Source organism: Salvelinus fontinalis, chromosome 36 (assembly GCF_029448725.1).
Source record: "Salvelinus fontinalis isolate EN_2023a chromosome 36, ASM2944872v1, whole genome shotgun sequence".
Lineage (NCBI taxonomy): Eukaryota > Metazoa > Chordata > Actinopteri > Salmoniformes > Salmonidae > Salvelinus > Salvelinus fontinalis.
Window position 1 is genome coordinate 15,332,986 of NC_074700.1, and position 13,051 is coordinate 15,346,036.

At 44.1% G+C, this 13,051-nt stretch overlaps 1 protein-coding gene across 4 annotated transcripts in view; it reads left to right on the plus strand.

The window, feature by feature from the left end:
• slc16a13 (solute carrier family 16 member 13) overlaps nucleotides 1–12,452 on the plus strand; it is a 59,678-nt gene extending 47,226 nt beyond the window's left edge. For all 4 annotated transcript variants that reach the window (XM_055900820.1, XM_055900819.1, XM_055900821.1 and 1 more), the window contains 5 exons: nucleotides 1,002–1,145; nucleotides 1,279–1,535; nucleotides 1,937–2,131; nucleotides 2,287–2,626; nucleotides 9,192–12,452. In XM_055900820.1, coding sequence (XP_055756795.1) covers nucleotides 1,002–1,145; nucleotides 1,279–1,535; nucleotides 1,937–2,131; nucleotides 2,287–2,626; nucleotides 9,192–9,532 — 1,277 coding nt within the window. In that variant the 3' untranslated portion in view covers nucleotides 9,533–12,452. The remainder of the gene's footprint in view (nucleotides 1–1,001; nucleotides 1,146–1,278; nucleotides 1,536–1,936; nucleotides 2,132–2,286; nucleotides 2,627–9,191) is intronic.
• Nucleotides 12,453–13,051: the final 599 nt, after the last annotated feature.

A 13,051-nucleotide genomic window follows, 5' to 3' on the forward strand; every position in this document is an offset into this window, starting at 1 on the left:
CCCACAAAGAAATGCCACCCCACACCATGACTGACCCATCGCCAAACCGGTCATGCTGGAGGATGGTGCAGGCAGCAGAACGTTCTCCACGGCGTCCCCAGACTCTGTCACGTCTGTCACATGTGCTCATGTGCTCAGTGTGAACCTGCTCTCATCTGTGAAGAGCACAGGGCGCCAGTGGCGAATTTGCTAATCTTGGTGTTTTCTGGCAAATGCCAAACGTCCTGCACGGTGTTGGGCTGTAAGCACAACCCCCACCTGTGGACGTCGGGCCCTCATACCACCCTCACGGAGTCTGTTTCTGACCGTTTGAGCAGACACATGCACATTTGTGGCCTGCTGGAGGTCATTTTGCAGGGCTCTGGTAGTGCTCCTCCTGCTCAAAGGCGGAGGTAGCGGTCCTGCTGCTGGGTTGTTGCCCTCCTACGGCCTCCTCCACGTCTCCTGATGTACTGGCCTGTCTCCTCGTTGCACCTCCATGCTCTGGACACTACGCTGACAGACACAGCAAACCTTCTTACCACAGCTCGCATTGATGTGCCATCCTGGATGAGCTGCACTACCTGAGCCACTTGTGTGGGTTGTAGACTCCGTCTCATGCTACCACTAGAGTGAGAGCACCGCCAGCATTCAAAAGTGACCAAAACATCAGCCAGGAAGCATAGGAATTGAGAAGTTGTCTGTGGTCACCACCTGCAGAATCACTCCTTTATTGGGGGTGTCTGGCTAATTGCCTATAATTTTCACCTTTTGTCTATTCCATTTGCACAACAGCATGTGAAATTTATTGTCAATCAGTGTTGCTTCTTAAGTGGACAGTTTGATTTCACAGAAGTGCGATTGACTTGGAGTTACATTGTGTTGTTTAAGTGTTCCCTTTATTTTTTTGAGCAGTGTATATAGGAGAGGAGGGTAATGCCCCATGTGATCATAAATGATCCTTGGTCCGTTGTACACAGTGTAATGACTGGTAGTTTAACCTGTGTGTGTGTGTGTCCCAGGTCCATTTGGCACAGCGTTGTGTAATGGATACGGTGCCAGACCTGTAGTGATGGCAGGAGGTTGTCTCTCTGCACTGGGCTTCATCCTGGCCTCACAGGCCACATGCGTCACACACCTCTACCTCACCTTGGGCGTCATCTCAGGTACACACACACACACACACACACACTTGGACCTAAAAACACTCACATGCTACTTTCTGTCTCTCTTTTATGTCCAAAACTCTGAACATCTAGTATATAACTCCCTCTTTATCCCCTCCGGCCTACCCTCCAGGTTCGGGCTGGGCATTAATCTTCACTCCTATGGTGGCGTCAGTGATGCAGTACTTCACCCGGAAGCGCTCCCTGGCCATGGCGCTGGGCTTTACGGGCGTGGGCCTCTCGTCCTTCGCCTTCTCACCCCTCTTCCAGCTCTTGGTGGAGATGTACACCTGGCGGGGGGCCCTTCTCATCCTGGGGGGCCTCAGCCTCAACATGGTGGCCTGCGGGGCCCTCATCAGGCCCCTGGGGACTCACAAGGCTGTAGCTGCGGTAAGAACATCCATTTACATTTTTGTCATTTTAGCAGATGCTCTTATCCAGAGCAATTTGGGGTAATTACCTTGATCAAAGTAACAATCGACCTCCTGTAACGTCCTCTTCTCTCTCTCGCTCTCTCTCTCTCGCTCTCTCTTTCTGGCTGACTTAACACATCTAATGTTTGATAACTGGGTTTTGACATTTCATAATAGGACTCATGTGGGTTCAACCTTTATACTACAGGAACAGTTGCAAAACACATCAAGTATCTGTGTTGTGTAATCTTGCGTGTGCTGTCTTGTTTGGGTGCCAGCAGTGTTTGATGGACCTGCTTTCTAGGTTTTAAGTAATTTATTTCAGCATCAGTCTCTTTCTTTCATGCTCTTCTTCACCTCTCTCCTCGCTCTTTCCAGCTGGCCCCAGGTGAGAGTGCCTGGTCCTGCGCCTCCATCTTCCACCGGGCCTACTCCTACCTGGAGCTTTCCCTCCTCTTCCAGCGGCCCTTCCTCACGTACAGCCTGGCCATCACCTTCTTCAACTGTGGCTACTTTGTGCCTTACGTCCACCTGGTGGCCCACAGCCGCCACGAGGGCTTCTCCCAGTATCAGGTTTGAATGAGCCTATTTCACAATTACATCACTGTGTAAACAATGGGATTTTAGAGTATCCAAAATGATTATCGATTACCAATTGTTTTGTTCAGCTTTTGTTGCTCTGATTGGTAGATGCATAGATTCATGTCAACTGTTTCAATCTTATCCAGGCTGCCTTTGTCATCTCAGCCACCGGTGTGACGGACATCGTGGGCCGTGTGGTGTCCGGCTGGGCCTCGGACCTAGGCCGTCTCCGTCTGCCCCACATGCTGGTCCTCTGGACGGGCCTGTTGGGCCTCTCCCTCCTCTTGCTGCCCCTGGGCTCCCTGGGGGGGTCCTACCCGGGCCTGCTCATCATCAGCCTAGCCTACGGGTTCTGCGCCGGCGCCATGACTCCCCTGGTGTTCGCGGTGGTGCCGGAGATCGTGGGCATGGAGCGGATGCTGGGCGCACTGGGGCTGCTACAGATGATCGAGAGCGTCGGGGGGCTGCTGGGGGCACCGCTGTCAGGTACGAGAGATACTGGAGAAGAGTGGAGCAGCCGTTGACTGCTGTTGGATGTTGAAGGAATTGGGGATAGATTGCAGAGTGCACTCCTATTCCCCAAGTTTGGCCACCTTTGCCCTAAGTGTTGCTCTAAGGACATTTTTGTTCTGTTGACCCTGTAATGGTTGAGGTCAAGATTGGGAACTTTTCTGCATTCTGCCCCCCCACCCCTCACCTGCATGCTAGCTCATCCATCCCTCTACGTATAGTTTTACGTAGCTCCCTCACACAGAAACACGTTTTAGCAAGATGACCCCTTTTACCCAGGTTAGCCCCATGTGTTTCAAGTCTTTATGGGTGACCTGTCTTGACCTTGAGGTACCATGTAAGGGGAGAAGAGGCCATATGTAACCTAATAGAGGCTCCATATACATTGAGTGTACGAAACAATAAGAACACCTGCTCTTTCCATGACATGACCAGGTGAATCCAGATGACAGCTATGATCCCTTATTGATGTCACTTGGTAAATCCTCTTCAATCAGTGTAGATGACGGGGAGGAGACAGGTTAATGAAGGATTTTTAAACCTTGAGACAATTGAGACATCGATTGTGTATGGTGCCATTCAGAGCGTGAATGGTTAAGATAAAATATTGAAGTGCCTTTGAACAGTGTATGGTAGTAGGTGCCAGGTGCACTGGTTTGGGTGTGTCAAAAACTGCAACGCTGCTGGGTTTTTCACCATCAAGAATAGTCAGACACCCTAAGAACATCCAGCCAACGGCAGGCCAGGTCATTTATGAAATAAGACAAAGGAGGCTGACAAAGCTGACACGAATTGTGCAATACAACATTGGTGCCCAAAGACCTATAAAAGAATGCACAACTCGTCGTACCTTCACACGAATGGGGTACGGTAGCCGACGACCATACAGCGTTCCACCTCTTTCAGCAAAAAAACAAGAAACTGCTGTTGCAGTGGTATGTAGAAAACCACAGGGGAATGGAGAAAACCACATGAGCACAAGCGTCGATCATGCCGCCTGTCAACATTGCAGGCTGGTGGTGATGGTGTGGATTGTGTTTTCCTGGCACACACTTGTCCCCTTGATTAAAGGGGAGCAACGTTTCAATGCCACAGGATATCTGAACATCACTGCCAATCAGGTGCATCTCTTCATGGCAACTGTATCCGTCCGCAAATAGATTTTTGTCAGTAAGATGATGTCCCATGCCGCAAGGCTAGGATTGTCCTGGAATGGTTCCACGAACATGACAGTGTGTTCAGCTTACTGCAGTGACCTGCCAAGTCACCAGATCTCAATCTAATTGAGCATCTGTTGGATGAGATGGAACGAGCTATTCAGTAGAGGTCGACCGATTATGATTTTTCAACACCGATACCGATTATTGGAGGACCAAAAAAGCCGATACCGATTAATCGGCCGATTTATAAAAAATATATTTATTTATTTATTTATTTGTAATAATGACAATTACAACAATACTGAATGAACACTTATTTTAACTTAATATAACACATCAATAAAATCTATTTAGCCTCAAATAAATAATGAAACATGTTCAATTTGGTTTAAATAATGCAAAATCAAAGTGCTGGAGAAGAAAGTAAAAGTGCAATATGTGCCATGTAAGAAAGCTAACGTTTAAGTTCCTTGCTCAGATCATGAGAACATATGAAAGCTGGTGGTTCCTTTTAACATGAGTCTTCAATATTCCCAGGTAAGAAGTTTTAGGTTGTAGTTATTATAGGAATTATAGGACTATTTCCCTCTATACCATTTGTATTTCATTAACCTTTGACTCTTGGATGTTCTTATAGGCACTTTAGTATTGCCAGTGTAACAGTATAGCTTCCGTCCCTCTCCTCGCTCCTCCCTGGGCTCGAACCAGGAACACAACGTCAACAGCCACCCTCGAAGCAGCGTTACCCATGCAGAGCAAGGGGAACAACTACTCCAAGGCTCAGAGCGAGTGACGTTTGAAATGCTATTAGCGCGTGCTAACTAGCTAGCCATTTCACTTCGGTTACACCAGCCTCATCTCGGGAGTTGATAGGCTTGAAGTCATAAACAGCGCAATGCTTGACGCACAACAAAGAGCTGCTGGCAAAACGCACGAAAGTGCTGGTTGAATGAATGGATACGCGCCTGCTTCTGCCTACCACCACTCAGTCAGATACTTACATACTTGTATGCTCAGTCAGATTATATGCAACGCAGGACACGCAACCATGTGTAGTTAACTAGTGATTATGATTGATTGATTGTTTTTTATAAGATAAGTTTAATGCTAGCTAGCAACTTACCTTGCCTTACTGCATTTGCGTAACAGGCAGTCAGTCTCCTTGTGGAGTGCAGGTCGTTATTGCGTTGGACTAGTTAACTGTAAGGTTGCAAGATTGGATCCCCCGAGCTGACAAGGTGAAAATCTGTCATTCTGCCCCTGAATGAGGCAGTTAACCCACCGTTCCTAGGCCGTCATTGAAAATAAGAATGTGTTCTTAACTGACTTTCCTAGTTAAATAAAGATTAAATAAAGGTGTAAAAAAAAATATATATGCAAAATCGGTGTCCAAAAATACCGATATCCGATTGTTATGAAAACTTGAAATCGGCCCTAATTAATCGGCCTTTCCGATTAATCGGTCGACCTCTAGTTCAGAGTTAAGATCCATTACCAGACAACTTGACACAACTTTGGCGTCAACATGGGCCAACATCCCTGTGGAACGCTTTCGACACCTTGTAGAGTCCCAGGCCTTACGAATTGAGGCTGTTCTGAGGGCAAAAGGGGGTGCAACTCAATATTAGGAAGGTGTTCTTAATATTTGGTGTACTCTTGATACTTAAAAATGTCAACTGGTCAACAGCGGGTCAAATCAGTTGATGATTAGCTAACCATGTTAAACCTTTAGCCTACCTGTTGGATATCCATACAGTCCAAGTGCTTTATTGCTCTCACTCTCTGGCCATTTGACCTCCCACACACTTTCTCCATCCCCCACCTCTCCTCTAGGTTACGTTCGGTTATGTTCTTATGCTCTCTGTCTGTCTTGGTCTCTCACTCTCTCTCTCTCAACTCAATTTAAAGGGTTTTATTGGCATGGGAAACATATGCTTACGTTGCCAAAGCAAGTGAAATAGATAATTAACCAAAGTTAAATAAACTAGTTCCAAAGGAATAGAGACATATCAAATGCCATATTATGGCTATATACAGTGTTTTAATGATGTGTAAAATAGTTAAAGTACAAAGGGAAAATAAATAAACATAAATATGGGTTGTATTTACAATGGTGTTTGTTCTTCACTGGTTGCCATTTTCTTGTGGCAACAGGTCACAAATCTTGCTGCTGTGATGACACTGTGGTATTTCACCCAATAGATATGGGAGTTTATCAAAATTGTTTTCGAATTCTTTGTGGGTCTGTGTAATCTGAGGGAAATATGTGTCTCTAATATGGTCATACATTTGGCAGGAGGTTAGGAAGTGCAGCTCAGTTTCCACCTCATTTTGTGGGCAGTGTGCATATAGCCTGTCTTCTCTTGAGTCAGTTCTGCCTATGGCGGCCTTTCTCAATAGCAAGGGTATGCTCACTGAGACTGCACATAGTAAAAGCTTTTTAAAATTTTGGGTCAGTCACAGTGGTCAGGTATTCTGTATTCTTTTGGTTTGTTTGTTGTCTGTCAAACGGTAACTTGGTAAAAAGCCAATTTGACATCTGTTTAGGGCCAAATAGCATTCTAGTTTGCTCAGTAATTCTCTTTTTGTTTTCTCATGATTTGGCTGGGTCTAATTGTGTTGCTGTCCTGGAGCTCTGTGGGGTCTGTGTTTGCTGTCCTGGAGCTCTGCGGGGCCTGTGTTTGCTGTCCTGGAGCTCTGCGGGGCCTGTGTTTGCTGTCCTGGAGCTCTGCGGGGCCTGTGTTTGCTGTCCTGGAGCTCTGCGGGGCCTGTGTTTGCTGTCCTGGAGTTCTGTGGGGTCTGTGTTTGCTGTCCTGGAGCTCTGCGGGGCCTGTGTTTGCTGTCCTGGAGCTCTGCGGGGCCTGTGTTTGCTGTCCTGGAGCTCTGCGGGGCCTGTGTTTGCTGTCCTGGAGCTCTGCGGGGCCTGTGTTTGCTGTCCTGGAGCTCTGCGGTGCCTGTGTTTGTGAACAGAGCCCCAGGACCGACTCTTCTCCAGGTTCATCTTTCTCTAGGTGATGGCTTTGTTATGGAATGTTTGGGAATCGCTTCCTTTTAGGTAGTTGTAGAATTGAACAGCTCTTTTCTGGATTGTGATAATTAGCGGGTACCCTGCATGTATTATTTGGTGTTTTACGTTGTACACAGATTATATTTTTGCATGCAGAGTCTCAATTTGGTGTTTGTCCCATTTTTTTGTGAGTTCTTGTTTGGTGAGTGGACCCCAGACCTCACAACCATAAAGGACAATGTGTTCTATAACTGATTCAAGTATTTTTAGTAAGATCCTAATTGGTATGTTGAATTTTATGTTCCTTTTGATGGCGTAGAAGGCCCTTCTTGCCTTGTCTCTCAGATCGGTCACAGCTTTGTGGAAGTTACCTGTGGCGCTGATGTTTAGGCCGAGGTACGTATAGTTTTTTGTGTGCTCCAGGGCAACGGTGTCTAGATGTAATTTGAATTTGTGGTCCTGGCAACTGGACCTTTTTTGGAACACCATTATTTTTGTCTTACTGAGATTTACTGTCAGGGCCCAGGTCTGACAATATCTGTGCAGAAGATCTAGGTGCTGCTGTGGGCCGTCCTTGGTTGGGGACACCAAACAGTAGACATTTGACTTCAGATCCTAGTAAGGCGAGGCTGGGTGCTGCAGACTGTTCTTGTGCCCTCACAAATTCCATTGATATATATGTTGAAGTGGATGGGGCTCAAGCTGCATCCCTGTCTCACCCCATGGCCATGTGGAAAGAAATGTGTGTGTTTTTTGCCAATTTTAACAACACCCTTGTTGTTTGTGTACATAGATTTTATAATATTGTATGTTTTTCCCCTAATATCAATTTGTATAGCAGACCCTCATGCCAAATTGAGCCAAAAGCTTTTTTGAAATCAACAAAGCATGAGAAGATTTTGACTTTCTTTTGGTTTGTTTGTTTGTCAATTGGGGTGTGCAGGGTGAATACGTTGTCTGTCATACGGTAACTTGGTAAAAAGCCAATTTGACATTCCTCAGTGAAAACAATGTACTCAGCAAAATGTACGAGTCTGCTGTTGATGATAATGCAGAGGATTTTCCCAAGGTTGCTGTTGACGCATATCCCACGGTACTTTTTGGGGTCAAATTTCTCTTCACTTTTGTGGATTGGGGTGAACAGTCCTTGGTTCCAAATATTGGGGAAGATGCCAGAGCTGAGGAGGATGTTAAAGTGTTTAAGTATAGCCAGTTGGAATGTGTGGTCTGTATATTTGATCATTTCATTGAGGATACCCTCAACACCACAGGCCTTTTTGGGTTGGAGGGTTTGTAATTTTTCCTACAGTTCATTCAATGTCATTTAAGAATCCAGTGGGTTCTGGTAGTTTTTAAAAGTTGATTCTAAGATTCCCATTTGATCATGTATAGTTTTTTGCTGTTCTTTGTTATAGAGCCAAAAAGATTGGAGAAGTGGTTTATTGATACATCTCTGTTTTGGATAGATAACTCTTCGTGTTGTTTGTTTAGTGTTTTCCAATGGTTAGAGTCTATCGATTCTTCAATTACATTGAGCTGATATCTGACGTGCTGGCTCTTCTTTTTCCGTGGTGTATTTCTGTATTGTTTTAGTGATTCATCATAGTGAAGGCGTAGGCTCAGGTTTTCTGGGTCTCTATGTTTTTGGTTGGATAGGTTTCTCAATTTCATTCTTAGGTTTTTGCATTCTTCATCAAACTATTTGTCATTGTTGTTCATTTTCTTAGGTTGTCTGCTTTAATTGTTTATACTTGATAGAGAAGCTGAGTGGTCAAATACTCTGTTTAGGTTTTCTACTGCCAAGTTTACACCTTCGCTTTTACAGTGAAACATTTTTTTATAGGAAGTTGTCTAAAAGGGATTGAATTTGTTGTTGCCTAATTGTTTTTTGGTAGGTTTCCACACTATTTTCTTTCCATCTATAGCATTTCTTAATATTATTCCGTTATTTTGGCTTTGATGCCTCATGATTGCCTCTGTTCAAGTAGACTGATTTTGTTGTGATCTGATAGGGGTGTCAGTGGGCTGACTGTGAACGCTCTGAGAGACTTTGGGTTGAGGTCAGTGATAAAGTAGTCCGCAGTACTACTGCCAAGAGATGAGCTATAGGTGTACCTACCGTAGGAGTCTCCTCAAAGCCTACCATTGACTCTGTATTTTCTCTCACACTTTTCGCATTCCCTTTCTCCTTTTCCCGATCTGTGACCATCTGTAGTCTCCTAACACTCTCTCACCCCCTCTTTCCCTCCCTTTCCCATATGCCGCTCCTTTTCCCTCTTCCAATGGTTGTCTAATGCCTGCCCCCCCCCCCCCCCCCCCCCCTCTCTTTCTTACACTTCTGGATTTCTCTAATACATTTTCTCTCGCTCTGCAGGTTTGCTGAAGGACCTGACAGGCAGTTACACGGCCTCCTTCCTGGTCGCTGGTGGTTTCCTCCTGCTGGGTACCATGGTAACGACCACTTTGCCTCACTTCTTCTCCTGCACCGACCAGCGCCCTCTCCAGAGACACGCCCGCAACCATAACAACAAGCAGCAGAACCAGCAGAGTCCCGAGTCTGGCCTCATGACCAACTCCATATCAGAGAAACTCAACCACATAGATACCATACCGTACTCTCAACCGCAACTGGACCACAACAGCCTCCAGCCGGAACCAGAGTTGTACATGCCTTTAAACCGAAGCAGGACCGATGATGCCATTACTAAATGCTGATTGGTTGCGCGACGTTAGCAACCAAACCTTACTTAGCCAATAGGGCGGCTGAATGCCTAGTTTCTCAGGAGTTTCCCCATTGGTCTGGGGACTACATGGTTAAGATGCACGATTGCTACAGGTTTATATTCCGAAGTCGTGTACATTTGTGGAGGAGGAAGACACAGATAGCAAGGCAAAAATACAAATGGGTAGTGTGGGATGTCTACCGTACACATCCAACCCAGTCAGTGGGTTCATCAGACACAGTATATCATGTTACATATGACTTGGCAGTGTTATGACCATGGCATTTCACAAGCATAGCTTCTAACCAGAGGAGGCTGGTGGGAGGACCTACAGGAGGACGGGCTCATTGTAATGGCTGGAATGGAATCAATGGAACGGTATCAAACACAGCAACCATATGGAAACTCCGTTCCATTGATTCCATTCCAGTCATTACAATGAGCCCTTCCTCCGATAGCTTCTCCCCTGCTCCATATGTCATCATGACTTTCAGAATTTGCTCATGTGAAGTCTTATTTAGTTTTCTAGCTGCAGAGAAAAGGTCAACATGGTGGGTGGCATTCAGTATAAGAAGTCCTCGGGCAACTCAGCTAGCTATACATCACAGACCATATCATGTGACAGACTAGTTCATGGCATATGTCCAACATTTTTTACCCTTCTCTCTCTCCATCCAAACAGGGCCTAGGGGTAGCCCACAGTAGGCTAGCATATCACTGCAGGATCAATGTAGGTGTACTCACAAGATCAACCACAGCTGGATGGCAGAATGTTTATTTTGTAAGGAACTTCTAAAAGCTGAACAAGTGACCGTTCACACAATGTCTTCAATGAGAAAGGCATCTGATTTGTTATTTTAAACACATCAGTCGGGCTCTATCTCTACCCATACTAAATAGGGAGAAGAGAATCTGATTTGAGTTGTCTCCCCCACCCAACTCTCTGACTTGTCTAATCTAGTAGGCTATGCGTGAGTAAGATTAAGTAACACTAATCCGTTTTCTTTGAATCATTCTCTGGAATGATATATTCACATGACAGTCATTTGGTGTTCTATGTCAAAAAATAGATGATTGTTTTATGTGTTTACTTGTCTGACCCCTGGTATTATTCAACTAACTCCAGGCCACAGTCCCACAGTTAGGCTGCTATGAGGATATGAAGAGTTTCATTCTAAAACGCTATATATCTATTTTCAGAAATGTTTGTAAATTAGCTTTTGTAGTTTAAGGAACTTGTGAAAGAGATTGGTGTGTTTTTTCACTGTCTAATCATGGCACGGGGTTGTTCAATGACATGTCATTGTTTGGAATCTATTACTTGATGGTTTCATTTCAGAGAGATAAATAATCATGTTTTGTTGCAAAACGCTATATATCCGCCTCACTCTCAGAGGAATAAGTAGTACTGCTAGGTTTAACACGGTCAAATGTAATAAATAACGAACATTTTTCATAAAGAACTGCACAAATTATACATTTGTTACATCAATATAATTTTTTTTAATCAATATAGTAATATGAGATCTGTAGGCTGTAAAATATGTACATTTGACATTTCAGTCATTTAGCAGATGCTCTTATCCAGAGCGACTTACAGTTCGTGCGTTCATCTTAAGATAGTTAGTTGAGACAATCACATATCACAGTCAAATATACACAATTCCAGCTAAACAATGGATATATAGAGTTTTGGAAATAAATAAAAGAATTAAACACATCTAAAATCTATGAATTAAAAGTTGGAAAACAGTCATATTTTACACCCATGAAGATACCCATAAGAAATCATTTCTGATGAAAAAACGTGGGGAAATGGGTGGATATAGCATTTTTGGAGAAAAAGTCTTCATATAGACTGTCTATTCCTCATGTACAATAATATTATACAATCATATATTTTGGACTTAACACCAAATGAACTCCAAAAGATTGAGCTTAGTGTAGAAGCGCAGCCTCAATTCTTCGGGGCATGGACTCTACAAGGTGTCGAAAGCATTCCACAGGGATGCTGGCCATTGTTGACTCCAATGCTTCCCACAGTTGTGTCAAGTTGGCTGGATGTCCTTTGGGTGGTGGACAAGGGATCATAGCTTTCAGTCTACATCTTGAAAATAGCAGGTGTTCTTAACGTTTTATATACTCAGTGTATATCTAGACTTCCAAGTTTTTGAAAAGATCATCAAAAGACAAGGTGTTTTCCCAAAGCAAGTATGGAATAGGCTACCTACTGACATGTAGTCACTCACTGGCAGTGTGCTCTCCTAGTTTCCTGAACTTTCTCAGTTCAGTCAATCAACGCAATCTTCTGTTGACTGATTATCAAGTGCTGTTTAAATTGTATGTAGTTACTCTCATGTACATTTCTCTTGTTCATAATTTATTTCCATGTTTTTTCATTCTTTTTTTGCAAGGTGAGGGCTAGACAATTTTGCCCCTGGCCCAAATCTGTTCGTGCTGTCTTGCAACTCCTCTGGTTATTGTCCCGCCGAACGATTTGATAGATCTGGGACCAGGCTAAGACAATCATGATCTGGATTTGGTTGGCAGAGCACTTCTAGGTAATCTAATTGGTCAGTTGATACTTTTGTCAGTAACTATGTTTACATGCACACCAGAGGAGGCTGGTGGGAAGAGCTATAGGAGCATGGGCTCGTTGTAATGGCTGGAATGGAATGGTATCAAACATGGAAACCACGCTTGACTCCTTTCCATTTATACCATTCCAGCCATTACAATGAGTCGTTCTCCTATAGCTCTTTCCACCAGCCACCACTGATGCACACAGTATTCCGGATAATAGCTCATATCCCATTTAAGGTCTTGTTCAGGATATGCTGTTTACATGCACTTTTGCTATCCCGCTTATAAGTATTTCTGTATCCATTAATAAACAAAATATTCCTAATTTGCCCAGGAATGGCAGGATGATTTTTTGACGGGATGAGGGGGACTTTTCGGCTTATAATTTCCGACATTAACTAGGCTTTTTGTTAGTCAACTTGTCTATAACTAGATACATGCAGCTTCTCTTCTGTCATTACTTGGTGTTGGTGCTCTAGAATACTAAATGAAGCCTTCGACACCAGAAGGTCGGGGTGGCAGCGTAGCCTAGTGGACTAGTAACCAAAAGGTTGCAAGTTCAAATCCCTGAGCTGACAAGGTACAAGTCTGTCGTTCTGCCCCTGTTCCTAGGCAGTCATTGAAAATAAGAATTTGTTCTTTGCTGACTTGCTAAATAAAGGTTAAAAAAATATATATATATGTAATTAAATACACAACACGTAATGAGGGAATGAAAACCAGGTGTGTGACAAAACAAATGAAAAATGAAAAATGGACCGGTGATGTCGATCGCCTGAACAAGGAGAGGAACCGACTTCGGCAGAAGTCGTGACATCCTGTTTGCAACAAACATGCATCATGTTTGTAATACTGCAAAAAAAATTGGCAAAGCAGTTCATTGCAATCTCTTCTAGCCATGGTAGCCAAAACAACGGGCAACTGGGAA